Source organism: Phocoena sinus, chromosome 10 (genome assembly GCF_008692025.1).
Source record: "Phocoena sinus isolate mPhoSin1 chromosome 10, mPhoSin1.pri, whole genome shotgun sequence".
NCBI classification, from domain to species: domain Eukaryota; kingdom Metazoa; phylum Chordata; class Mammalia; order Artiodactyla; family Phocoenidae; genus Phocoena; species Phocoena sinus.
In genome coordinates this window covers 34,787,573-34,815,372 of record NC_045772.1, presented here as the reverse complement: position 1 = coordinate 34,815,372, position 27,800 = coordinate 34,787,573, and the positions used below count along the sequence as shown (strand labels likewise).

General features: G+C 37.7%; 1 protein-coding gene across 1 annotated transcript; it reads right to left on the bottom strand.

The window, feature by feature from the left end:
• Window positions 1-573: 573 nt before the first annotated feature.
• On the bottom strand, window positions 574-27,798 carry TSPAN19 (tetraspanin 19). The gene is made up of 10 exons (XM_032644162.1): window positions 27,732-27,798; window positions 14,063-14,155; window positions 13,900-13,972; window positions 12,076-12,200; window positions 8,428-8,502; window positions 5,151-5,261; window positions 3,489-3,592; window positions 3,124-3,166; window positions 2,102-2,185; window positions 574-824 (listed from the first exon to the last, which is right to left on the bottom strand). The coding sequence occupies exons 2-10, from the start codon at window positions 14,141-14,143 to the stop codon at window positions 756-758; spliced, it is 765 nt and encodes a 254-aa protein (XP_032500053.1). The 5' UTR covers window positions 14,144-14,155; window positions 27,732-27,798; the 3' UTR covers window positions 574-755.
• Window positions 27,799-27,800: the final 2 nt, after the last annotated feature.

The window sequence follows — 27,800 nt, the reverse complement described above, 5'->3', positions numbered from 1 at the left end:
AGCACTATAAGAAGAGAGAAATAAATTATTAATTCAATGTGGATGTAGTGTCATGAAGATTTTTCAATCTTTCTTTTAAATCTCCTATAAATCAGTATTGTTTCCTTAAATTTGCAAATGTAAAGTATATATTATAATTGCTTACTTAGTGTTTTCTGAACATCATATAGGTATTTTTTCTATATAAGAAACTCAAAATATATGTGATAATTTACCATATTTTGAAATTAGCATACATGATGATATTCTCTAAATTCATAAAATAAGTCAAGGTAAAGTCCTAAGCTACGGAATTTGGTATTTTTTTACATTAATTTTTATTGGAGTATAGTTGCTTTACAATGTTGTGTTAGTTTCTACTGTACAGCAAAGTGAATCAGCTATATGTATACATATATCCCCTCTTTTTTGGATTTCCTTCCCATTTAGGTCACCACAGAGCATTGAGTAGAGTTCCTGGTGCTATACAGTAGGTTCTCATTAGTTATGTATTTTACACATAGTATCAATATTGTATATATGTCAATTCCAATCTCTCCAGAATTTGATATTTTGAAAAACCAAATTAATAAAAATTTCATGGGCTGATTTATTAAAATATCCAATAATTCTGTGTTACATATAATCAATGACTTGAATAAATCTTAAACTTAATGAATATAATTCAAAACTTTTTTATTTTTTGGACTAGAAGAATACAACGTGATTATTTTGAGAATTAACTGGTTTCTTCTGGACAAATTAAAATCTAAAGATCACTTTTCTGCATGTATTCTAGTCTTGATGTGTCTGAAGAAGGAAACGGTTAATGAGAATTGCAAAACCTGGAAAAAAAAGGAAACAATAAGAGATCAAAATGTAATCAATAAGAATAATTTGTAAAGCTAATACTATATGATCACCAAAATGTATTCTGTAAATGGAAAAGGGATCAAGGAGAATAAGAAAATTTCAGAGTAAGGTACATATGGTTGTGGATAAGAAGTCTGCAGAATGAGTCTTGTAGGGTAACCCAGCTGTCACCAAGTTCATTTATAGAGGGGGCTAAGGAATAGACTGCTCAGTTTTAATTACATGGGCTATCATTGGGCTAGATGCCTTGATGAACTGCTGATGTTTTGTGTTCATCATCTTTCTAACTTTGTCATCACTCCTACAAAACTCCCTCCTTTCGTTACAGGATCATGAAAGGTGGTCTGCAAAGGGTAGATGATAAAATGGAGCACAGATAATATCCCCCATTCAGTCTTGCCTTAAATACCTCAGCATGAATAGAGAATAAACATTTAAAAAGAATGATATCGGTGCTTATAAAAATGTCTTGTTTACCACTATCCTGAGACTAACACTGTTATCATCTGAAGAGAATTTATGGAACTTTATGTCAGTGCCTTTGTGGATCAACATAAAATTAAATTTGGTATCCTATTTTGGCCAAACCATGCATTACATATTTATTCCAACCTTTTAGTCTACACAGTAATAATCTGTCCACTCTCACAGTTTCTTTGAATCCATAGCCTTCACTAGCTTTCATCAGTCTTCACTGAAACTGGAGAATGAAATAGTGCTTCTGAACCTTGATTCTGCAGTTGGCACCCTGGAGGTCAAGGAATATGTAGATTTTGCTTCCCATTGTATCTCTAACATCTAGTACAGTACCTGACACACAGTAGATGTTCTCCCCCCCCTCCAAATTTGTTGAATGAATGATTGAGGCAATGAACAAATGAGTATTTGTGTGAATAGATTTACTAATGTCAAACATCAGCCTAGATTTAAGAAATTTGCCAGCTTGCAGACTGCCAAACATGGTCCTCTCACTGCCGAGATATGAAGTATTGATATTTCTAAAAAAATCACAAAGCAATGAAATCACCACCTCCCAGGATGATAGCTTATTAACAGACTCCACCCAGGCTGACTTAGGGATATCACCTCCAGCTGGGACCTATTCCTCTCCTGGGTGTGAACAGTCTCAGTGTCCTGGCTCCTATTGGATTAATTTGTCTGATTAGGTCTCCACCGGGTTGTTCTACAGTTTATCCTATATAGTTTATACTTAAATTTTTTATCTTTAAACATATAAACAAAAGCTTACCTCTGAAGCCAAAAGTCCAAAGTTAACTCCAATTAATGTTAAAGCATTAGTATGATACCATGTGTTGATTTTATTTTCACAACCCTAAGGAAAAGAACTTACTTAGGCTGACTTAGAGATGGAAATGTTTTTTTTTTTTTTTGGAAGTGTTTTTATACATAATTCTATTACAAAGAAGAAGAGACACAGAGATTAGTAATTTACCAAAGTCTAAAAAGCAAGTCAATGTCTAACTGGAGACTGGACTTACTAGCCCAGAAAGCTTCATATAATTGCAGAACACCTCGGTTGCTACTTTTAAAGTTACTAAGATGTTGTCATGTAGTTGAAATCAGAAATTTAGTTTTGAGAGGGATTTGATTTTCTACACGCTACTGTAATTCAGCATACTACTGCCTAAAGTGATACTTCCCAAATAGGAGAATCTTTTAAGAAACATAATACTCCATTTATCTATGAATGAATTATGTTATTGAAAGATATATCTTAAAAATAGAATAACATCAGTATATAAACTACAAAAGAATAAGAAGTTCTTGGGATGGAAATCCCTAGTTTATCAATATTCTGTATCTGTAAATAGCAGTTGCTACAGATGAACTTCTACTCTTGCTTCTGCCGCCTTTACCAAAACACCATTTTTGTCACTGCTGGGGTTTCCTCCCTCAGTTTTTGCCAAACCTCATGCCTCTTTACTTCTGCTATTGCAGCTCCTTTACCAATCCTACACAACAGAGATTTGTCAAAAGTGCCTCTTTCATCAAAGGATGGTTGAGGGGAAAGTTGATGGTATCCCAAGTTCTAGGAGAACTTATATCACATACTCCAGCAAGTTTAATTAATTTGTTATATAGCAAATAATACAATTCACCTTGCTGTGGTTTCACTTTAGTTAAGTTGCTTAAGAACCTAATAACCATGAATGACATTGTTTTTAATATAAAAAATTGCTCAGATTTCTAAAATGACTTGCAAAGAAAAAGGTACCACAAACACTTGGAGAAGCCTTAACTTACATTTACCTCTAGGTAAGTTGCATTCAGTGGCTCATCACAAAACCACTTTCTTTTTTTTTTTTTTTTTTTTTTTTTTTAAATTTTTATTTATTTATTTTTGGCTGTGTTGGGTCTTCGTTTCTGTGCGAGGGCTTTCTCTAGTTGTGTTGAGCGGGGGCCACTCTTCATCGCAGTTCGCGGGCCTCTCACTATCGCGGCCTCTCTTGTTGCGGAGCACAGGCTCCAGACGCGCAGGCTCAGTAGTTGTGGCTCACGGGGCTAATTGCTCCGCGGCATGTGGGAACTTCCCAGACCAGGGCTCGAACCCGTGTCCCCTGCATTAGCAGGCAGATTCTCAACCACTGCGCCACCAGGGAAGCCCCCAAAACCACTTTCTTAATGTAGAATTTGTGCAAGAACATGGCACCTGTTCTGAATTTTCTTTATTCTTATTCTTCATCCAATCTGTGTAATTTTTTTGGCCACAACACTGTAACTAGAAAAAAGATTCTATAAATTTTACTATAAAATATTGAAAATGCAGTTAATTATGACTCCTATGCATATTAAAGTGGTTTTGTGATAAATTTATTAATTTATTCTCCATTCAAATGTAGTGAATTAAAACAATAAGTATATTTTTGTTTGTTTAATCCATTACCTTGTTGCTGCTATGGTTGATGTTAACCAGAGCTAAAGATCTCTACTCATATAAGTGGGCTATGTATGAATGAAATTGTTATATCTGAATTTACCTTATAGAAGCTCAGGATGAAAGATATGCTTGATTTACTAAACCATGTTTAGATCCAGAACAGAAGAGAGAATCACCTTAGCCACACCTTCTCTTAACTATAACAGTTTTCTTTATAATTTATCCAACGTGTGCTGCCATATGTGTTTAATATACATAAAGACTCAAGGTTATTGCTACTTTCTTAGGGTATCAAACCTTCCTAAGGTTTGATACCCTGCTATCAGTCATAATGCAATCTGAAAATGCAATACATGTTCAGATCACATACATCAGTGAAAAACATAAGATGAATAAAATCATTTATAATACATTTAAATTCTCCTAAAAAGCATTTCTGTTATTAAATATACTAAAAATAATAACTATGCTTATGTGAGGCTCTGGTGTAGTAGCTGAGTACAAAATCTAGTGCTAGATTGTCTGGGATTGAATCTTGGCTCTGCCACTTATTAGCCAAGTGATACTGGCTAAGTTACTGAATTTCTCTGACCTTCATCTATAAAACGAAGATAACGGTTCTTAACTCATTGGGTTGGGAGGACTAAATGAGTTAATATATGAAAAGCACCTGTAAAAGGGCCTGGTGCTATTAAATGTTTGCTTTTTTTTTTTTTTTTTTTGGTATAAAGCACTTACTATGTTCCCATGCTGATCTACTCCTGTAAACAATTTGGCTGACTACACACACTCCCTTACCTTGCCGAGAAAAATCTGAACTGTGAAAATAATAACGCTATCAACATTAGCTAACAAGTATTAGTTGCTTACTATGTCCCAGATCCAAGCCTTTCTCTATATTCCCTACATTACTTCCTTTAGTCTTAACAACCAGAGGTAGGGGTCATTCTGCCTATCTATTTTGTTAATATGGTACGTGAAGTTAAGAAGGTTTCTTATCCAGCATCACAAAGTTACTGCGTGGCAAACCTGATGTTCAGGCTCAAATGGTAACCACCAGGATACCATGCTGCCAGCAGGGGCTGTGCTTAGACCCTATCTCCCCATGGGGGCGACAGGGTAGATTATTCCACTTGTCAGTAGACTCCCAACACTTTTACACATGAATTCAGGTTAAAATGCACGTCAATTAACCCAGAAAAGGAGATACACATTACAAAAGAAAGATAAAACTCAAGATCTGTAAGTTGAGACAATCCTATGCCACCCTGTTGGTTTAGATGAAATACAAGAGCCTCTAATTCCTGTGCCCCATCCCCTGTCCTTCCTTCTCTCCCCATTTCTCAGCAGCGGTCACCTTTGGTGTCTAATTTTTAGTTTTACGCTAATTTCATCTTACTGTTTTCTGCAAGGCATTTAGAATCATCCACTTGGGTATGTCTTCAGGCAAGTCCTTAGATCCATACTCAGAAATGACTGAATCAATTTTATCATGCCATATTTGGTGAACCTGTTGAAAATTTTATTAAAAGTGAAAATTTGATAGAAACTTTCCTTATGGTTCCTCATAAAAAGTATTCAAAGTCAGTTTGTTGTTTTCTAATTATTTCTAGGTGTTTTTTTCTTCCTTATAACTATTTTTAGCAATCAGTGAGTGTGGAGGCCTTTGGTCTTTCACACTGTGATCTATAGGAAGACTACATTAGACTTGGTTTCTGATTAGGGAGAAAGTTATGTGCTGTTCTCCTGAATGTCGAAGTGTTCTACATTTCTTTTTACACCCTCAGGAAAAATTGTGAAAGGCTTTTAAATGGACCAAAACAAATGACTGAGGATCTTTTCAATAAAAACTAGGCTTTCTCTAGTACACCTTCAGGGTCCTCTGTTTCTACGAGTCTGTACATTTCCTAGTTTTTAATTTATCTTACAACTTTGTAAGTTGTAGAAAACTGTAGTTAGGCAAATGATTCTTTGTCAGAGAAATGCAGATGAATTTTTCCTGGTGGGGATGGAATCGATCTGTCCCCTTTCCAAGCCTGTTTTGTTTCGGTTTTTAGTGTCTTCTCTTTGGACTCTCCTTTGAATTGGTTTTTATATCTTAACTGGTTCCTGCATTAAACAAGATGTTAAATAAAATTATTGACCTGTGTCTATTGTATATTTTTACAAGAATTATGATTTTTAATTAAAAAAAGTATTTTCACAATGCTAAAACAACAATCATGTGAAAGTTTGGAGGAAAACTGCTATTTTGAAATCTAGATTTTGCAAAGGTAGTTTTTAGTAGGAACTTTCTTAAGCATTTAGAAGCTTATATGACTTTCATAACTAATTCCTAACTTGGTCCTGTAAAATAGCAAAAGGTAGAAAGGCCAGGGACTTCCCTGGAGGTCTAGTGGTTAGGACTCTGCACTTCCACTGCAGGGGCAAGGGTTTGATCCGTGGTCAGGGAACTAGGATCCCGCATGCTGCACGGTGAGGCCCCCGCAAAAATGGTAGAAAGGCCAGATATTATTTGTATTTTATGAACACGGATATAGATACTCAGAGAATATGACTATTTGCTTTGTTTACATGAATAAAGAAGAGGAGCTGAGACTTCTAAATATAATTCATTTGGATTCTAGTCTAATAATTTCTCATTGTAATATGCTGTTCTTTAATAATGAAAACTAAATAACTGGTGGGAATACTACAATAATTAAGACATCTGTACAAGTTAAACTTTTACCCACTTACATATCTATGCTTTAATACATTTAAGAAGATTGGAATAAAATAACATGTTATTTAGATCTATAAGTGATCAATTTAACATATTCTCTAAGTTAATTTTTATTTAGAATAGAAAATGATGTTTTTCCATTTTATATCTTTGTGGAGAGGGGGCAGACTTATGTCCTTACTTACCTTCTAAAGCATTACTTGGGAGATTCAGAGTGCATATGAATCACACCTTAGTACATAAGAGTAAAAATGATTTTCATATATAATCTAGGTGGCTACTATATAAGTAAAATTCCCTCACACATATTCAATATGACAAACAACCCATGAAGACCTAGTGCATCTCCAACACTGAGTTAGGCACTGTAAATGACATAAAATATTTAGAGGCTCATGAGAACTCAGTCCAGTTTGAATGTAGAAAGCAAGTGATGTAAACAAAGCTGTCATTTCTGGGATCAGTTAATAAGTGTTAGAGTGCAGACTCCTTCATTTGGCTATGATATATTTTAGCATGTATGTTCTCCTTTCAAAGCCTCAGTTTCCTGTCCTAGAAAGAAGGATTTACAATGCATCTCTAGGAGTTGTTGTGAGGATCAATAATATAGTGCCAATAAAGTGCTTATCACAGTCTCTGGCACATGGTAGTTATTATTAAATGATAGTTCTTATTCTTAAAATAGGTAGAGAGGAGTATGTGAATAATACTTAAATAAATATGGGTGCCACTGATGAACTATATTCATGTGTTTAGGGTCCTTAAGTGTGATATTCAGGTTCCATCACCAGGTCCAAAAGTTAGAGGCTGATGGGTTGGGATCTGGTGCTTTGCCACCAAAACAGCTTTATAGGACTCACTTGAGTGTGTGCATACACACACACACACACACACACACATTTTGGATATGCAAAGAAGAAATTTTAGCTCCAAATGCCAAACCATTAACAACAGGCCCTAGATAATTAGATATCCAGGATAGATGCCAAGCACAAGAGAGCAAATGAAATTGGAGGGCAATGGTGTTGTATAGGAAAGATTTTGTCGAGGTTTGGCCATTAATTAGGAGTTGATATATAGAAAGAATCTGAAGGCTAGGAAGCCTAGAAATTAATCAGATTCTCCTTCAAAATCAATTGAGGGAAGGTAGAGAGCTCCCAAATAGCTACTCTATAACAGGAACTTTATAATCGTCAGTTAATGATAACTCTATAAGGTAGGTAGATGAAGACATAGGTTCAGGGATGTTAAATGGCTTGTTGTTATCTAGTCACATGCCGATCTGTATGACTTCAAGTCCATGCTCTTATTGCTACAGGAGTGTCTCCCATGAGACAAAGTCAGACCTTGACTGTACTGAAACACTGACATTTCTTAAAGAATTAAAAGTCTGTAGGCTGTAATAGGTAAGTTTTGCTACCAAAAAGGTTTTTCAGGTAATTTATTATGTGCTTTTTTTGAACTTGACTTGAAAAATATAAATCTTGTTCTAGTTAACTCTATCACTCATGACCATACCTGTACAAAATATATGAATTATTCAATAATCTTATTTAAATGAAATTGCTAAATTTAAAATCTGTACAAATCTAAAGGTATTTCTTTACAAAAATAGAATATAGTACAGTGATGGAGTCAGTAGTGGCAGCCAGGGTTGGCTGGGGGGCCAATTTTGGATATCCCACAATAAGCATCATCTCCTCTTCCCCTACATTCTTTGTTATTTACAACATTCTCAATCTTCTGCAGACAGAGTTAAAGACAAGTTCTCCTAGCCCACCATTCCAATCTGACCCCTGTCCCCTTCCTATATGGAATTCTAGTACTTCCATTGAATCCTTTTTTTCCCCCAAAGACATTTACCTTTAGCTTTTAATATAGGTTTAAGTCTCAATAATCTAAAGTATCTGCTTTTCTTTATTTTTCAAATAAAAGGATGATGTTTCCATACCTCCTCTTTCTTTGTGAAGATGAGTGCTGAAAGTACAACTTGAACACCAAAGGCCCACATTAACAGTACTGCATACTAAAACAAAAGAAACACAGAAATGAGAACTATGCTCCTAATATATTTTTAGATGCTGCAATGATAGGAAAATGCACATCACATGAAATGTACAGTCTTAAAATACATAGGTATTGCTGAAGTTTCCTGTTCTCATACATGAGTGAAATTATTGAAACAAAAGACAAAGAAAAAAAATCAGTGAACATTTGGATAAGAGTAAGATAGAAAGAAGTGATAGTGTTTCATGAGAACCCTAACAGACTACTTGGTCTAATGGAGTTGATGATGATACCTTCTTCATTCAGATCAAAAACTGTCATAGAGGGGAACTTAAATATCTAGACCTCCACTTACACCATTCTGCTACCAGTGGAGAACTCACTAAATTGTGACCTACCATGTAAACTATTCCATCGTGCACAAAGTAACAAGAGCAACAACAATAAAAATAATGAGAAAGTAACAAAGGCAACGGCAATAGTAAAGTTAATCTGTATGCACATTTGGACTATTTCTTTGAAAACTGAAAATACTTCTATCCAAAGCCAAACAAAATGATCTTCACATTATTTGACTATTTTCTTTTTTTTAAACATATGGCCACTGCAATCTTCTTCATCATAGCAGTGAATAGTGATACATATTATCTAGAATTCAAAATAATTTTAAAAGTTAGCAGTCTGAATATTTTACTAACTAAAATATCAATATAAGCAAGGATGATTTACTGTTAGTATTCTTAGTTTCACCTATTTTAAACATTTAATACTTTAAAATAGTCCATTAAAATTGCTTACTTGACAAATATATTTCCTATTTTCAGAGACAAAAATATGGTCTTTAGATCCATTTAGAAGTTTAGATTTTTAATACTTCTACACACAACACCTTACTTAATCTTCACTGCCAAGGGATAGTAGTGAAGACAGGTAGAGAAAGGGAAAACTGCGCAAAACAATTGTTTTAAAAAAGTCACTGGGTTTCTTTTCAATGGCAAGCTGCTTATTGTCTGTGGACCCTCCCAGGTTTCTGATTCAATGGGAGTATGAAATATTACCTTTGACTAAACTATTATTCAACTCTGCAAAGAGTTAACTTATACAACTCTGATAGTAATACAAAAGTTTCCATAGCAATGCAAATAATTACTATTCATGAAAATGCTAATGAATAGTCTATAGAGAATATAAATCTCCACAAGCTTAATTCTTATTTAAACTGGTTGTTACTTCTTACTGGTTCCTCTATTAATTAATTATATAAATAAAGTCTCTGATACATGCTCATTTTCATATAGGTGATTCATGATTTTACCTTTGAAAATTATTTTTTAACAGCAGTTAGATATTTACAGAAGAAATATTCAGTGTATTTATATGTTATTAGCACTTAGAGAGCACAGTGAGAGACTGCTGGAGAACTTTTTTTTTTTTTTTGCAGTACACGGGCCTCTCACTGTTGTGGCCTCTCCCGTTGCGGAGCACAGGCTCCGGACGTGCAGGCTCAGCGGCCATGGCTCACAGGCCCAGCCGCTCCGCGGCATGTGGGATCTTCCCGGACTGGGGCACAAACCCGTGTCCCCTGCATCGGCAGGCAGACTCCCAACCACTGCGCCACCAGGGAAGCCCTGCTGGAGAACTTTTAACAGGAAAGTGAAATTGTCCAAGGAGTTAAAATGCAAAAGTAATATCTACTTGACTAGAGTAGGAGCATGCAAAATCACCTTTAAGCCAGAGAATAGTGTTTAGGCCTATATAAGATTTGCCCGTAGCTTGACTATGTGAATTAACATGGTTAAAGAAAAAGTGTGTCCATCAAAAAAAGTATTGGTAAATTCAGAGGAGAATAGCAAAAGTGTCGTGATTACAGAATGTTGCAATACTCTTCCATGGACCGTCCGGAAGGGAGAATGGTATCTTGGCATCAGGATCTAAGCTATCAGGTCCTAGTAGCATGTATATTCCTTATGATGGGGTCTGTCAGGCTTTCTTAGTCACAGTCCATTAATACTTGAATTACATGAGGCAGAAACTTATAAGATGTTTATGTTTTTCTCCCTCAAGTCGCCTCCTTCCTTTCCCATCCTCAAACCACAACATTATATTAATAGCAGGCTCTCTGTCTCCTTTACCTAAATGGGAATTTGTGGCAAGGAGAAAAGTAAAATTTTCCTGCAAATCATTTCTGTCCTGGTTTCCATATCCAAAATCAGAAGCCCCATGAGAAAATTATGTTATAGGCCCTGGGAGAAGAGAAAGATAAAATTGGAGAATAGAGGTTGTGCCTTTGAGGAGAGTAAGAAGAGAGAGTGAAGTCTTTTTTAGACTAAAAAGACTGTGAGACTGATCCTAGAGTCTGCAGATTCTCAAAGCAATGGGGGCTAGCACTTGGCTTCCTGGCATTGCCATGGTAAGGAGGCAAGACCCAGAGGGAAATGAAGGTGTGGTTTCCAGTGTTGCCTAAAATGTCTCTGCCATGGGTAACATTCAAATAATAATAGGCAGCAATTATTAACAATAGGCAGTAACGAATTCCTCTGTCAGGCATGACTCCTTTAATTGCTGTGTCCTTGGCAGGGTTGAATGTCTCAGGTCTCAGGGAAGGGGAACTGCAGGAAAGGAACTGAGGTAATGGTTAATTACCAATCCTTCACAAAAGAATTTCACCGATATGCCTGTACTGGTATATACTGGATGAAGAACAGCGCTGCCTTTCGTGTCCTAGGCCATTCAAACAGCAGAATATGTAGTCCTGAAGGGACCACATCAGCTGGGAAAGTGAGTGCTTTCATGGTAACTGGTGTAGACTGATAAACAGAATCCAAAGTGACCACCCAGACTTTCAGCACTACATAAGAGCTAAGTATCTCTGCATTCTTCCTGGCAAGAGGGGCACAGTTGGATACATTTGAATTTCCTATCTGCTTCACAGGAAAGTGCCTGTGAATTAAAACTAATTTGATTTAAAGAAAATGTTAAAAGCTATATTTTACCTGAATCCACTGATTGTGATCCATACCTATTCCACGTATGATAAATGGCTCACGTTCATTATAATTTACCTTTTCATGTTATATGCCTGCGGAGAGATAGTGTGCTAGCCAGATGCCAGAGTCTGGCCCTCTCAGCAGTTGTATTTCTTTTTGTTAAATTATAAATTGTGATCTCAGTTACAAGTTAGCTTCCCACATGGCACACCCACAGGGAGAAAATGTGCCGACTACAGGCCATGTTTCCTTTTCCCTGCTAAACTTCATTGTTCGTTGCCTTTAACATACTGTATTCTGATTTTAATCTTCAGATTTAAGCTTGGTTAATTGTAGTTCACCCTAGGAGATGGATTCCTATTGACTTTGTGTTCAAAATTAATATCTAAGTGTGTAAGTGCTGAGGTCCAGATTTAGTCCATGGGAAACTCACCACGAAAATTCTACCTAGAAAAGATTCTTGGGCGGGGGCACTTCGTGGCCTTATTCCCAAGAGCACATTGTACTGCAGTGTTACAGTGACATAAATCATTCTTGCTCACGTGTGTGACTCAAACACTGAAAATCAAAGATACAGATTCAGGCTATTGAAATGAAATACGTACCAGAATTAGAAGCCATCTGATTTCACTGTGAATTCCCAAATAACCAAAGAGACAAAGAAGAACAGTAGCAGAACCAGTTCCAATCAAAATTCGAAAAATATATACTATCAAGTGATTATTTTCATCTGTGGAATCCACAAAACAGCTATTATTAAGTGACATTTGTTTTCTATTTAATAATAAATGCAGCAACCCAAGGTTTCCTAGGCAGCTGTTAACAAACCACTAGGATTCTCTTTCTTTTTTAACCTCATTCTAGCACCTCTTACTTGCTCTTAACAACTTTTCTTCCTTTAATGACATGATAGAGAATTTCTTCAATCTCAGAAGGTCCCTTTAACTTTACCTTATCTTTATTGTCTTCTATGAAAGAAGATGACTTTTTCTAGGGTGAATTCTTCTATGTCTAATGTACCTCCAAACATTTTTATATTCATTCATTCATTCATCAAAAATATTCTGAGTACTTAACACATGTGGGTTAAGTTTCCCATGTATGAAACCCTGAGTTTATTGCTAATATGGTCCCGTTAAAACTGTATTATATTCTCTCCCCATCTAGACTGAACTGCCTGTGCTAGAGACTATATATATTTATATAGTCAACAGGCTAACTGTTAAATGCTTAGTGCTATGGCACAGATGTAGTGCTTAACAATCTGTTTTTAAAGGGAGATAAATAAATTAAATATGCCCTAGGTTTTATGGGAGAAGAGTAGAGGCAATGGGCAGTGGTGTGCTGGAACCAGATTGTTCTGGCACATAAAAGCCAACTGTTAAATTTTCACAAAATCTGTAAACCAACTCAGTCCACACTGGCACCTTGAAATTGGCCATCATGGGATTATTTAAACCACAGAAATCAGCAAATACCATAAACTGAGACTCCATCCCAGGACATTTATCAGCACACCACTGGGTATAAGAGCACCTAATCTAGTAGGGGGAGAAGGTGAAGATATGCAAGATTACTGGAGAAGGTAACACCTGGGGTTAGGCTTTAAATTATAATTGGAAGTCTCTAGGTTGGAATGGTGGAAGCATTCTAAGACACAGAATGGTGCAGTGTGTGTAGGAAACTCAGCCTTGCTGGCATTTACAGTTTCAGGCAGGTGAGACTGGGAAGGTTTGCAGGGGTCAAATTATGAACATTCTATGTGCTGTTTTCTAGTCTTCCTCACTGGAATTACGCTCCATGAGGACAGGCCCTTTATCTTTCTTGTACACTTCTGTATCCTCAGCTCATGGGATAGTGCCTAACGATATGATATCTATATATAGATAGATAGATAGATAGATAGATAGATAGATAGATAGATAGATAGATAGATTTATATGTCTATATCTATCTATCTATATAAAATCTCTTTATCCATTCATCCACTGATGTACATTTAAGTTGTTTCCATAGGGAATATTTTATTTCTAATCATGTGATGGTGACAGGATATGGTAACTGAGTTTTAAAAGAGATTATTTAACTTGGGCAGTGAAGCTATTTTGATCTCCATTATCCTTTCAAGTCTATAGATCTGTAAAAGTCCAGAGTCAGCAGAACAACCGCAATCTTCCATTTCTCTCATCTCTCCTGCCCAAAGTTCCTAGATCTCTCTCTCAAAATTCCCTCTCCTTTATGGTCTTGGATTTAAGTCTTATTATTTAATAAGGTGCTTTTAGAACAATTGGCAAAGACTTTCTGAGGAAAAATTGGACAGTACTTAATGAATTTTAGAGAAATACTGCCACCTGCTGAATAAATCATGTATGCAATTGTTTAACACTGAATTCCTTGTTTGATTTAGAGAAAGGAAAATAGATACATACCCAAAGCTGTGAAAAAATTATTTCTATCTAATAAAAGCCATGCACCAAATCCCATGAGTAAAAGTCCAAGAACCTACAAAAAAAGATAGCCAATACTTATTTTTGAACTAATTGCCAATATAAATGCACATTTTCTTTACTAAATAATTATGAAGATACTTACCAAAAAAGCTCCATTAATGAGATTAAGAAAGTATTTAAAAATTAATGTTTTGTTTTTCCTTAACATTCTTTTTCTCCCCATATACTGATGATTCTGAAAAGATAAACACAACTTTTACAATAAACACTCACCACAGTAATAACTTTAAATAATTCTGCCTACTCACATCCTTTATTTGCATATTTTTCTTCTCATACCAGCGGTCAGTAAAACATTCCCCTTTGCTCTCCTGAATATAAGGAAATACTGAAGATGTCTTGAAACTGTACCTTTCTTTCTTTATCTGAATTTTTTGGCCAGGCAGTCGAGACCAAGAGGGCGTTTTTAGAACATGTCAATAGCTGCCTTACTGAACTCCTTGCAGTTTTCAGAAAATGAAATCTTTTATTTTGTTTACAGTCATAACACACCTTGTTCTCCTTGCTAGAAACCTTTCCTTTACATCTGACTGTCCTCCTCTTTCCCAGAATAATGTTAACTCTTCCCAGAATAATGTTAACTCCTCACTGAGGTCTAGCCTTGGAAGCCTTTCCCTAATCTCTATTTGTTGCCTATTTTCATCTTTACTTGTCTTCCTTCCCGTGTAGACTCTGAGGTCTTTAAGTGGAGAGAGTAGATTTTGTATACAATTACAACCCCGAGTCTAACACATGGTGGGTACAATAGCAATAGATATTTATTGAATGAATGAATCAATGAATAGGTGAATTAAATGATTTAATGAGCTTACAATTTACTTTGGTATACAGTGTAAGGAAGGGAACTAATTTAAGGTGGTTTTAAATAAAAATTATTTTCCAGATAGCCAATTTTCCTAAAACATTTATGTAAAAATCAATACTTATCGGTTTTGGTGCTTGGTCTATTAGATATGGAGGTTTTACATTTTCTTGGGTATGTTTCTGGGTTTTCTTTTTTCCTTGGTTGTTTCAATTCTAGCTGGCTCAGTATTTTAAAAAATATTGTTTTACAATGTTTCAATACATGCAGTACATAATTGACCTGGTGAAAGTGAAACAGTATACAAGCCCTTGTGTCCCTGTCCTTTGAAGTAAAAGACTTTTGCTTTAGCCTCCCAGGCCTCCCTTGACTCTCAACAGGCTGACTCAAGAGTTAGTGATTGGGAAATGTGAAGATGTAGAAACAAAGAAGAGCTGTTGGGCTGGGGAACTGGTAACAATTTAGACTATAAATCTGCTACATAGCAGAATCATCCAACTCCCAGTTCCCTGAAAGACACTGATAAAGGCCTGACACACATTCATAAGTTGTTTTTATAGGAAGCAGACCCCCACCAGATGAAAACTGCTGACATAGGAACATAGACCCTAGACTGGTTGAAACCAGAAGGTTGATGATGCTTGAAACTTCACCTTGATGCCAACCAAGCAGAGAACTGTGCACGAGCTGATCACGCACCCTGCAACCATCTCCCTCATACTGCCTTTAAAACCCCTTCCCTGAAAGCCATGGGGGACTTTGGGTCTTTTGAGCAGGAGCTGCCTGTTCTCCTTGCTTGGCACCTTGTAATAAATGCCGTACTTTCCTTCAGCACAACCTGGTGTCAGTAGATTGGCTTTACTGTGTGTGGGTGAGCAGACCCATGTTTGGTTTGGTAAGAAAAGCAGAGTTAGTAGGACTAACTTGAAGCTGTTTGCCCCAGTTAGGAAGAAACCCAATCCATTTGTTGAACTGAAAGATGCCTTAAAAAGTGGATAAGTGGGGGACCTTGAAGATGGCGGAAGAGTAAGACGCGGAGATCGCCTTCCTCCCCACGGATACACCAGAAATACATCCACACGTGGAACAACTCCTACAGAACTCCTACTGAAGGCTGGCAGAAGACCTCAGACCTCCCAAAAGGCAAGAAACTCCCCACGTAACTGGGTAGGGCAAAAGAAAAAACAGAGACAAAAGAATAAGGACGGCACCTGCGCCAGTGGGAGGGAGCTGTGAAGGAGGAAAAGTTTCCACACACTAGGAAGCCCCTCCGCGGGCGGAGACTGCGGGAGGCAGAGGGGGGAGTTTCGGGACCGCGGAGTAGTGCACAGCGACGGGTGCGGAGGGCAAAGCGGGGAGATTCCTGCACAGACGATCGGTGCCGACCAGCACTCACCAACCCGAGAGGCTTGCTGCTCACCCACCGGGGCGGGCGGGGCTGCGAGCTGAGGCTCGGGTTTTGGTTTTGGACGGAGCTCAGGGAGAGGACTGGGGTTGGCGGCTTGAACATAGCCTGAAGGGGTTAGTGCACCACGACTAGCCGGGAGGGAGTTCGGGGAAAAGCCTGCACCGGCCGAAGAGGCAAGAGACTTTTTCTTCCCTCTTTGTTTCCTGGTGCGCGAGGAGAGGGGTTTAAGAGCGCTGCTTAAAGGAACTCCAGAGACGGGCGCGAGCCGCGGCTAAAAGCGCGAACCCCAGAGACGGGCGCGAGCCGCGGCTGAGGGCGCGAGCCCCCGAGACGGGCGCGAGCCGCGGCTGAAAGCGCAAACCCCAGAGACGGGCGCGAACCGCGGCTAAAACCGTGGACCCCAGAGACGGGCGGGAGACGCTAAGGCTGCTGCTGCCGCCACCAAGGGGCCTGTGTGCGAGCACAGGTCACTCTCCACACCCCTCTTCCGCGGAGCCTGTGCAGCCCGCCACTGCCAGGTTCCCGGGATCCAGGGACAACTTCCCCGGGAGTACGCACGGCGGGTCTCAGGCTGGTGCAACATCACGCCGGCCTCTGCCGCAACGTCACGCTGCCTCTGTAGCCGCAGGCCCGCCCCGCACGTAGTGCCCCTCCTACCCCCATCCCCCAACCCCCGGCCTGAGTGAGCCGGAGGCCCCGAATCAGCGGCTCCTTTAACCCCGTCCTGTCTGAGCGAAAAAACAGACGCCCTCCAGCGACCTACACGCAGAGGCAGGGCCAAATCCAAAGCTGAGCTCCTGTGAGCTGTGAGAACAAAGAAGAGAAAGGGAAATCTCTCCCAGCAGCCACAGAAGCAGCGGATTAAAGCTCCACAATCAACTTGATATACCCTGCATCTGTGGAATACCTGAATAGACAAGGAATGATCCCAAATTGAAGAGGTGGAATTTAGGAGCGAGATCTATGATTTTTTCCCTTTTCCTCTTTTTGTGAATGTGTACGTGTATGCTTCTGTGTGAGATCCTGTCTGTATACTCTTGCTTCCACCATTTGTCCTAGGGCTCTATCCGTCCATGACTTTTTTTTTAAAATTCTTTTTCTTAATAATTAAGTTTAATTGTAATAACTTTATTATACTTTACCTTCGTTCTTTCTTTCTTTCCTTCCTTCCTTCCCTCCTTTAGACAACGAATCACCCCAAATTGAGGAGGTGGTCTCAGGGAGCAGGATTTATGATTTTTCCCCCTTTACCTCTTTTTGTGAAGGTGTATGTGTATGCTTCTGTGTAAGATTTTCTCTGTATAGCTTTGCTTCCAACATTTGTCCTAAGGTTCTATCCGTCCCTTTTTTTTTCTAAATATTTTTTAATTCAATAACTATATTATACTTTATTTTATTTTTACTGTATCATCTTTCTTTCTGTCTTTTTTCCTTCTTTCCCTCCTTCCTTCCTTCCTCCCTCCCTCCCTCCCTCCCTCCCTTCCTTCTTTGCTTCTTTCTTCCTTCCTTCCTTTCCTCCTTTCCTTCTTTCTTTACTCATACTTCTACTAATTCTCCCTACTTTTTCTCCCTTTTATTCTGAGCTGTGTGGATGAAAGGCTCTTGGTGCTCCAGCCAGGAGTCAAGGCTCTGCCTCTGAGGTAGGAGAGCCAACTTCAGGACACTGGTCAACAAGAGACCTCCCAGCTCCACATAATATTAAACGGTGGAAATATCCCAGAGACCTCCATCTTAACACCAGCACCCAGCTTCACTCAACGACCAGCAAGCCACAGTGCTGGACAACCTATGCCAAACAACTAGCAAAACAGGAACACAACCCCACCCATTAGCAGAGAGGCTGCCTAAAATCATAATAAGGCCACAGACACCCCAAAACACACCACCAGACGTGAACCTGCCCACTAGAGAGACAAGATCCAGCCTCATCCAGCACAACACAGGCACTAGTCCCCTCCACCAGGAAGCCTACACAACCCACTGAAACAACCTTAGCCACTGGAGACAGACATCAAAAACAACGGGAACTACGAACCTGCAGCCTGCAAAAAGGAGACCCCAAACACAGTAAGATAAGCAAAATGAGAAGACAGAAAAACACACAGCAGATGAAGGAGCAAGATAAAAACCCACCAGACCTAACAAATGAAGAGGAAATAGGCAATCTACCTGAAAAAGAATTCAGAATAATGATAGTAAGGATGATCCGAAATCTTGGAAGTAGAATGGACAAAATGCAAGAAACAGTTAACAAGGACCTACAAGAACTAAAGATGAAACAAGCAACGATGAACAATGCAATAAATGAAATTAAAATCACTCTAGATAGGATCAATAGCAGAATAACTGAGGCAGAAGAACGGATAAGTGACCTGGAAGATAAAGTAGTGGAAATAACTACTGCAGAGCAGAATAAAGAAAAAAGAATGAAAAGAACTGAGGACAGTCTCAGAGACCTCTGGGACAACATGAAACGCACCAACATTCGAATTATAGGGGTTCCAGAAGAAGAAGAAAGAAAGAAAGGGACTGAGAAAATATTTGAAGAGATTATAGTTGAAAACTTCCCTAATATGGGAAAGGAAATAGTTAATCAAGTCCAGGAAGCACAGAGGGTCCCATACAGGATAAATACAAGGAGAAACACGCCAAGACACATATTAATCAAACTGTCAAAAATTAAATACAAAGAAAGCATATTAAAAGCAGCAAGGGAAAAACAACAAATAACACACAAGGGAATCCCCATAAGGTTAACAGCTGATCTCTCAGCAGAAACCCTACAAGCCAGAAGGGAGTGGCAGGACATACTGAAAGTGATGAAGGAGAATAGCCTGCAACCAAGACTACTCTACCCAGCAAGGATCTCATTCACATTTGATGGAGAAATTAAAACCTTTACAGACAAGCAAAAGCTGAGAGAGTTCAGCACCACCAAACCAGCTTTACAACAAATGCTAAAGGAACTTCTCTAGACACGAAACACAAGAGAAGGAAATGACCTATAGTAGCGAACCCAAAACAATATATAAAATGGAAATAGGAACATACATATCGATAATTACCTTAAATGTAAATGGACTAAATGCTCCCACCAAAAGACACAGATTGGCTGAATGGATACAAAAACAAGACCCTTATATATGCTGTCTACAAGAGACCCACCTCAGAACTAGAGACACATACAGACTGAAAGTAAGGGGATGGAAAAAGATATTCCATGCAAATGGAAACCAAAAGAAAGCTGGAGTAGCAATTCTCATATCAGACAAAATAGACTTTAAAATAAGGACTATTAAAAGGGACAAAGAAGGACACTACATAATGATCAAGGGATCGATCCAAGAAGAAGATATAACAATTGTAAATATTTATGCACCCAACATAGGAGCACCTCAATACATAAGGCAAATACTAACAACCATAAAAGGGGAGATCAACAGTAACACATTCATAGTAGGGGACTTTAACACCCCACTTTCACCCATGGACAGATCATCCAAAATGAAAATAAATAAGGAAACACAAGCTTTAAATGATACATTAAACAAGATGGACTTAATTGATATTTATAGGACACTCCATCCAAAAACAACAGAATACACATTTTTCTCAAGTGCTCATGGAACATTCTCCAGGATAGATCATATCTTGGGTCACAAATCAAGCCTTGGTAAATTTAAGAAAACTGAAATTGTATCAAGTATCTTTTCCGACCACAACGCCATGAGACTAGATATCAATTACAGGAAAAGATCTGTAAAAAATACAAACACATGGAGGCTAAACAATACACTACTTAATAATGAAGTGATCACTGAAGAAATCAAAGGGGAAATCAAAAAATACCTAAAACAAATGACAATGGAGACACAACGACCCAAAACCTATGGGATGCAGCAAAAGCAGTTCTAAGGGGGAAGTTTATAGCAATACAAGCCCACCTTAAGAAGCAGGAAACATCTCGAATAAACAACCTAACCTTGCACCTCAAGCAATTAGAGAAAGAAGAACAAAAAAACCCCAAAGCTAGCAGAAGGAAAGAAATCATAAAAATCAGATCAGAAATAAATGAAAAAGAAATGAAGGAAACAATAGCAAAGATCAATAAAACTAAAAGCTGGTTCTTTGAGAAGATAAACAAAATAGATAAACCACTAGCCAGACTCATCAAGAAAAAAAGGGAGAAGACTCAAATCAATAGAATTAGAAATGAAAAAGGAGAAGTAACAACTGACACTGCAGAAATAAAAAAAATCATGAGAGATTACTACAAGCAACTCTATGCCAATAAAATGGACAATCTGGAAGAAATGGACAAATTCTTAGAAATGCACAACCTGCCAAGACTGAATCAGGAAGAAATAGAAAATATGAACAGACCAATCACAAGCACTGAAATTGAAACTGTGATTAAAAACCTTCCAACAAACAAAAGCCCAGGACCAGATGGCTTCACAGGTGAATTCTATCAAACGTTTAGAGAAGAGCTAACACCTATCCTTCTCAAACTCTTCCAAAATATAGCAGAGGGAGGAACACTCCCAAATTCCTTCTACGAAGCCACCATCACCTTGATACCAAAACCAGACAAGGATGTCACAAAGAAAGAAAACTACAGGCCAATATCACTGATGAACATAGATGCAAAAATCCTCAACAAAATACTAGCAAACAGAATCCAACAGCACATTAAAAGGATCATACACCATGATCAAGTGGGGTTTATTCCAGGAATGCAAGGATTCTTCAATATACGCAAATCTATCAATGTGATAAACTATATTAACAAATTGAAGGAGAAAAACCATATGATCATCTCAATAGATGCAGAGAAAGCTTTCGACAAAATTCAACACCCATTTATGATAAAAACCCTCCAGAAAGTAGGCATAGAGGGAACTTTCCTAAACATAATAAAAGCCATATATGACAAGCCCACAGCAAACATCATCCTCAATGGTGAAAAACTGAAAGCATTTCCACTAAGATCAGGAACAAGACAAGGTTGCCCACTCTCACCACTCTTATTCAACATAGTTTTGGAAGTTTTAGCCACAGCAATCAGAGAAGAAAAGGAAATAAAAGGAATCCAAATCGGAAAAGAAGAAGTAAAGCTGGCACTGTTTGCAGATGACATGATACTATACATAGAGAATCCTAAAGATGCTACCAGAAAACTACTAGAGCTAATCAATGAATTTGGTAAAGTAGCAGGATACAAAATTAATGCACAGAAATCTCTGGCATTCCTATATACTAATGATGAAAAATCTGAAAGTGAAATCAAGAAAACACTCCCATTTACCATTGCAACAAAAAGAATAAAATATCTAGGAATAAACCTACCTAAGGATACGAAAGACCTGTATGCAGAAAATTATAAGACACTGATGAAAGAAATTAAAGATGATACAAATAGATGGAGAGATATACCATGTTCTTGGATGGGAAGAATCAACATTGTGAAAATGACTCTACTACCCAAAGCAATCTACAGATTCAATGCAATCCCTATCAAACTACCACTGGCATTTTTCACAGAACTAGAACAAAAAATTTCGCAATTTGTATGGAAACACAAAAGACCCCGAATAGCCAAAGCAATCTTGAGAACGAAAAAAGGAGCTGGAGGAATAAGGCTCCCTGACTTCAGACTATATTACAAAGCAACAGTAATCAAGACAGTATGGTACTGGCACAAAAACAGAAAGATAGATCAGTGGAACAGGATAGAAAGCCCAGAGATAAACCCACGCACATATGGACACCTTATCTTTGATAAAGGAGGCAGGAATGTACAGTGGAGAAAGGACAGCCTCTTCAATAAATGGTGCTGGGAAAACTGGACAGGTACATATAAAAGTATGAGATTAGATCACTCCCTAACACCATATACAAAAATAAGCTCAAAATGGATTAAAGACCTAAATGTAAGGCCAGAAACTATCAAACTCTTAGAAGAAAACATAGGAAGAACACTCTATGACATAAATCACAGCAAGATCCTTTCTGACCCACCTCCTAGAGTAATGGAAATAAAAACAAAAATAAACAAATGGGACCTAATGAAACTTCAAAGCTTTTGCACAGCAAAGGAAACCATAACCAAGACCAAAAGACAACCCTCAGAATGGGAGAAAACATTTGCAAATGAAGCAACTGACAAAGGATTAATCTCCAAAATTTACAAGCAGCTCATGCAGCTCAATAACAAAAAAACAAACAACCCCATCCAAAAATGGGCAGAAGACCTAAATAGACATTTCTCCAAAGAAGATATACAGAATGCCAACAAACACATGAAAGAATGCTCAACATCATTAATCATTAGAGAAATGCAAATCAAAACTACAATGAGATATCATCTCACACCAGTCAGAATGGCCATCAAAAAATCTAGAAACAATAAATGCTGGAGAGGGTGTGGAGAAAAGGGGACACTCTTGCACTGCTGGTGGGAATGTGAATTGGTTCAGCCACTGTGGAGAACAGTATGGAGGTTCCTTAAAAAACTACAAATAGAATTACCATATGACCCAGCAATCCCACTACTTGGCATATACCCTGAGAAAACCAAAATTCAAAAAGAGTCATGTACCAAAATGTTCATTGCAGCTCTATTTACAATAGCCAGGACATGGAAACAACCTAAGCGCCCATCATCGGATGAATGGATAAAGAAGATGTGGCACATATACACAATGGAATATTGCTCAGCCTTAAAAAGAAATGAAATTGAGCTATTTGTAATGAGATGGATAGACCTAGAGTCTGTCATACAGAGTGAAGTAAGTCAGAAAGAAAAAGACAAATACCGTATGCTAACACATATATATGGAATTTAAGGGAAAAAAATGTCATGAAGAACCTAGGGGTAAGATAGGAATAAAGACGCAGACTTACTGGAGAACGGACTTGAGGGTATGGGGAGGGGGAGGGGTGAGTTTTGACAGGGCGAGAGAGAGTCATGGACATATACACACTAACAAACGTAGTAAGGTAGATAGCTGGGGGGAAGCAGCCGCAAGGCACAGGGATATTAGCTCGGTGCTTTGTGACAGCCTGGAAGGGTGGGATGGGGAGAGTGGGAGGGAGGGAGACGCAAGAGGGAAGACATATGGGAACATATGTATATGTATAGCTGATTCACTTTGTTATAAAGCAGAAACTAACACACCATTGTAAAGCAATTATACCCCAATAAAGATGTTTAATAAAAAAAAAAAAAATCTATTAGAATATAAAACCTGATTTGCACCAAATCAAAAAAAAAAAAAAAAAAAAAGTGGATAAGTAAGAGATGTCTAGATTAGCATCCATGCATTTCCCTCCCTACTTCAATCCAAGGCCATATTCCTCCTAAAAATTTCCAAGGTACTTCTTCCCAGCTTCAGGAGTCTCTCCAGGCTTTATCTTCCACTCTCTGCTTCAAACTCTCCTGCTATCATTTGGTTTCTTCAGTTTCTGTCCTCTAGTCTTATTCCTGGATTCCTCCAGTTCCTGGATTATTTGGATGGGACACTCAGTTGGAAAGACTGCTTGATTTTTATTTCAGTTTCTTTCCAAGATGTTGTAGATCTACATTTTGGCTTCAATTCTATTTACTGCAGCATATGAGAAAGCTGTGATCCTCATTCTACAGTCTGAATGAGAAGTTAAGCCCAAAGACCTAGCCTCTGTTTCCCTATGAATGAGAAAGAGAAAGAAGACTAATGAATGAGATTTCTGCAGTGATTCTGGTGTGAAATGTTGAAGGCAGAGGATTGATTGTTGATTTGATAATAATTAGCAGGGTTGAGTCAAGGCTAAAATGTTTTGTCAAAGGACCCAAATACGAAACTAAACTGAAGTTTATTCTCTCTCAGTCCAAGATGGGTAATGGGTTCTCTACTGGGAAATCATCTTAGGAACATGGCACTTTCTCCAGCCTGTTCAATATATGGCTCCCAAATTTGCTCAAGGTGTAATCCTTTACAGTCAGCAGAAAGAAAGAGGATGAGTAAACTTAGGCGAGCATCTTTTAAGCAAGTGAGGTGGAAGTTGCATACTTCTCTTCTGCTCATATTCCATTGGCACATAGCGATTAATCACATGGCAATTCTCAGTTGGAGGCAGGGGTAACTATGTGCCCAAGATGAAGGAAAGAAGTGATTTACGGTGGGAAAAGTCAAATAAAATGACCGATAGATAGGAAAGGGCAGTAAAAAGATAATTAGAGGGAGAAAAAGAGGGTTTTGATACATTTCAATATGCTTTACTACAAGCAAGAAAGAATCAAAGATGATCAGAAAGATTTTTTACGATGGGGAAATAAAAGAATAATGAGAATCACTGGAATTGTTTGAAAAAATTGCATAAATTCCATAAATTTAATATTTAATAATTGGGTTTGAATTGGTAAAAGATACCCTTGTGGTTAAGCAATGGAAATGGAGTGCAGGTAAGTGGAGAGCATAAGCTATGCAGAACTGGGAGTCATCCATAGAGAGCTGATATCTTGGGAATAAATGAAAGAGATGAGTGATTAACTATAGATAAAAATGAGCAGAGGGGCTTCCCTGGTGGCGCAGTGGTTGAGAGTCCACCTGCTGATGCAGGGGACACAGGTTTGTGCCCTGGTCCGGGAAGATCCCACATGCCGCCGAGCGGCTGGGCCCGTGAGCCATGGCCGCTGAGCCTGCGCGCCCGGAGCCTGTGCTCCACAACGGGAGAGGCCACAACAGTGAGAGGCCCGCGTACAGCAAAAACAACAACAACAAAACTGAGCAGAGGTTTGATTGTAGAGAATGATATAATTAGGAATTTGGATTTTTTTTTAAAGCAGACTTTAAGAAATGAGAAAATAAGCAAAGTATGATTTCATGGAAACCAATCGAGGAAGAAATTTCTAAAATAATGTTACATTAGACAGATGTCAAAAGGAAGAGAATTCTGTACTCTCAAAGTCAGCTGACTTGGTTAAGGAGGATGTTCATGGTAACTTCAAACAGTAGGGTTTTAGTCCAATTGGGCTGCTATAACAAAATACCACAGATTTGGTAGTCTATAAACAACATAAATTTATTTCTCACAGTTCTGGAAGCTGGAAGTCTGAGATAAAGATGCAAAGTTTCAGACTTCTTTTATCCTCACATGGCAAAAGGGAGCTCTGTGGGATCTCTTCCTAAGAGCACTAATTCCATTCATGAGGGATACACCCTCATAAACTAATCCCCTCCTTTTAAAGGTACCATATTCTAACACCATCATATTGGGTGTAAGGACTTCAGCATGTGAATTTTGAAGGGATACAATCGTTCAGACCACAGCAAGCAGTTCAAGTTAAAGAGTTAGAACACAACAAACAAGGTGTCTTAGCAACGAGCCAAGGAAGCCTATAGCAACGTTTGCATAGAATGGTAAGAGATGGTCACGTGTGATCTTTTCAGCCACAAGCCCCACATACTAAAAACAACATCAGTGAAAATGAAGATTTGCTTACACAAAGATATGCAAGTTCGTGCAGTTCCTAAGTAAATATTTGTAGTGTGGTAGACTTGTATTTTATTTTGCTATAGACAAAGAATTTTTTTACCTAACACAAATAAGGTCCTGGTATGGTATTTCTTTGGTTCATTTCCTGATTAGTTAATAAATGGTCCAACAGCAGAGATATTTTTTAATAGTATAAATGCTGTAGGGAAGGACAATTTACAATAATTCACCTATTCATAGGTGTCATTTTCACTAGTTAAATAATACTCTAAATTACTGTTCTTAAGTTCCTTCTCAGTGCCAGGAGATGGGAACACAAAAAATGAATAAATAAGACAAACTGTTAGGGAATCAAGTATTAAAGCCTGTGGCCAACTCTGAACTGTGTTGGGGGTGTGGGGACTGGGAATAACGGAGCTGGGAAGTTTCAGAAAGGCAATGAATTTGAGATAATTCTTGAAGGATGATTAAGAGGGTCCCAGTCAGGCAAACACAGGGTAGAGGCAGCAATTTTCAAGACAGATGGAACACTGCGTTCACAGGCTTTAGAGTGAAGTGCACAAGGGCGTGGGTAGAGTGGCAGGAGATGAAAGATAAGGCTGGAGAAGTAGACTCAGTAAAGATTGTGAGGGATCATGTGTGCTTTGCTAAGAATTTGCAAATAGTCATAGATTGTAAATCAGTTCAACTTGAAACTATTGTTTAACTAGGCAGCGTTTAGCAAAAATCTCTTTAATTGCACTCCTCCTAGAAATTATAGCCAAAAGTGGATTATGTTACTTTGTCCATAATCCTTTAACCTGAGTAGGTTTTTTTTCTTTTTAATAAGTAACTTGAAAGTATGAGTTGTAGAGACATGCACCACGGATTAATTTATCTTCAGAAGAACTTCCAGTGTTTTTCTTTTTTGCTATCAATTTGTTTGACAAGGTAAGCATTAAGAAGGAAAGCAATTCAGACAATATCTTCAAATTAGTTGTTTAAAATTAGTTTTAGAAATTAATTTATTACTAATGGATTTGATATTCTTTGGGAAAAGTATGAATAATTTCATAATTACAAACAAAATTTTAAGATTTTTTAATGTGAATTTCAACATAATGTTAGTCTGAGCATTTTAAATGAAGAGTTTGATAGTTTATAAATTAGCAACAAAACTAAACTAGAAAAAGAAAAAATGTTACTTGAGCATGGGCTTTAATAATGAAAATACCCAAAATTTAATTCTGAAACCAGAAGTAGTTTATTTTTGAAAATCATTATCTTTCTTAAACGAGGAACTAATGTGTTTTTTTAATATCAAAAGTCTACTGGTTTCTCACTCTATGTCATTAATTCTTAAGTTGACACAATACATTTTATTATTCAGTTGTTACCAGGAAATATAGTCTATTTTCTTTCAAAGGTTCAATGAAATTGTTTGCTTTTAGCTTATTGTATATCAGATATCTTCTACAATTATGCTTAACGACTTCCCCTTGGAATTTAATGCTTCATTTGCAAACTTCAAAAAAATTAAAATCAGGGATATCTGTTATTAATTAAAATGAAATTTTACATTTTGTACACTGTACACCCAAAAAAGAAACTTTGATGAATTTTTAAGTTAACATTAAATATTGTGATATATACTCAAACTTCAAGTTTTATATTAAAAGTGTGTGTCACCGTCAATATTTTACAGTAAAACATATTACAGAAAATAATTTTTCAGATTTCTCACCCCACACATCCATTCACTTAGAAGTTTTTCATAACTGATTTTGATAATTGCGTGATAATTGATGGATTTTTTTCTTTTTTAAAAGAAACTGTTGTCACGGAAGGCAAACAATTTATTGGCATTTTTTCCATACTTCCATCCCCACAAATCACTATTCAGGGTTAAGGTTTTGTGGAATGTACAATTTACACATGGGCAACTCAACATGTACTAGATGCAAATAATAAATATAGATAGCTCAGAAACAATTTAAAGGTCAGGCTACCTCTGCTTGGGTAATTGTAACAAAGTGTCCTTTTTTATTAAATACTTTCCAAAATTATTTAAATATTAAAACGTACCTGAAAGGAATTTTAAATTCCTTATCCAGCTCCTGAGATGAAGCGTTCGTTCTGGTTTCGAGTAGAGAT

Bases quoted from the DNA above. Each gene is read 5' to 3' on its own strand.
- TSPAN19 (XM_032644162.1), bottom strand. From the start codon at position 14,143: ATGGGGAGAAAAAGAATGTTAAGGAAAAACAAAACATTAATTTTTAAA. The intron at 12,201-13,899 runs GTATGTATCTAT...TGGATTCCACAG, and splicing joins TAATTTTTTCACAGCTTTGG to ATGAAAATAATCACTTGATA. The intron at 3,167-3,488 runs GTGGTTTTGGGG...AAAAAAAAAAAG, and splicing joins ACAAATTCTACATTAAGAAA to AAAGTGGTTTTGTGATGAGC.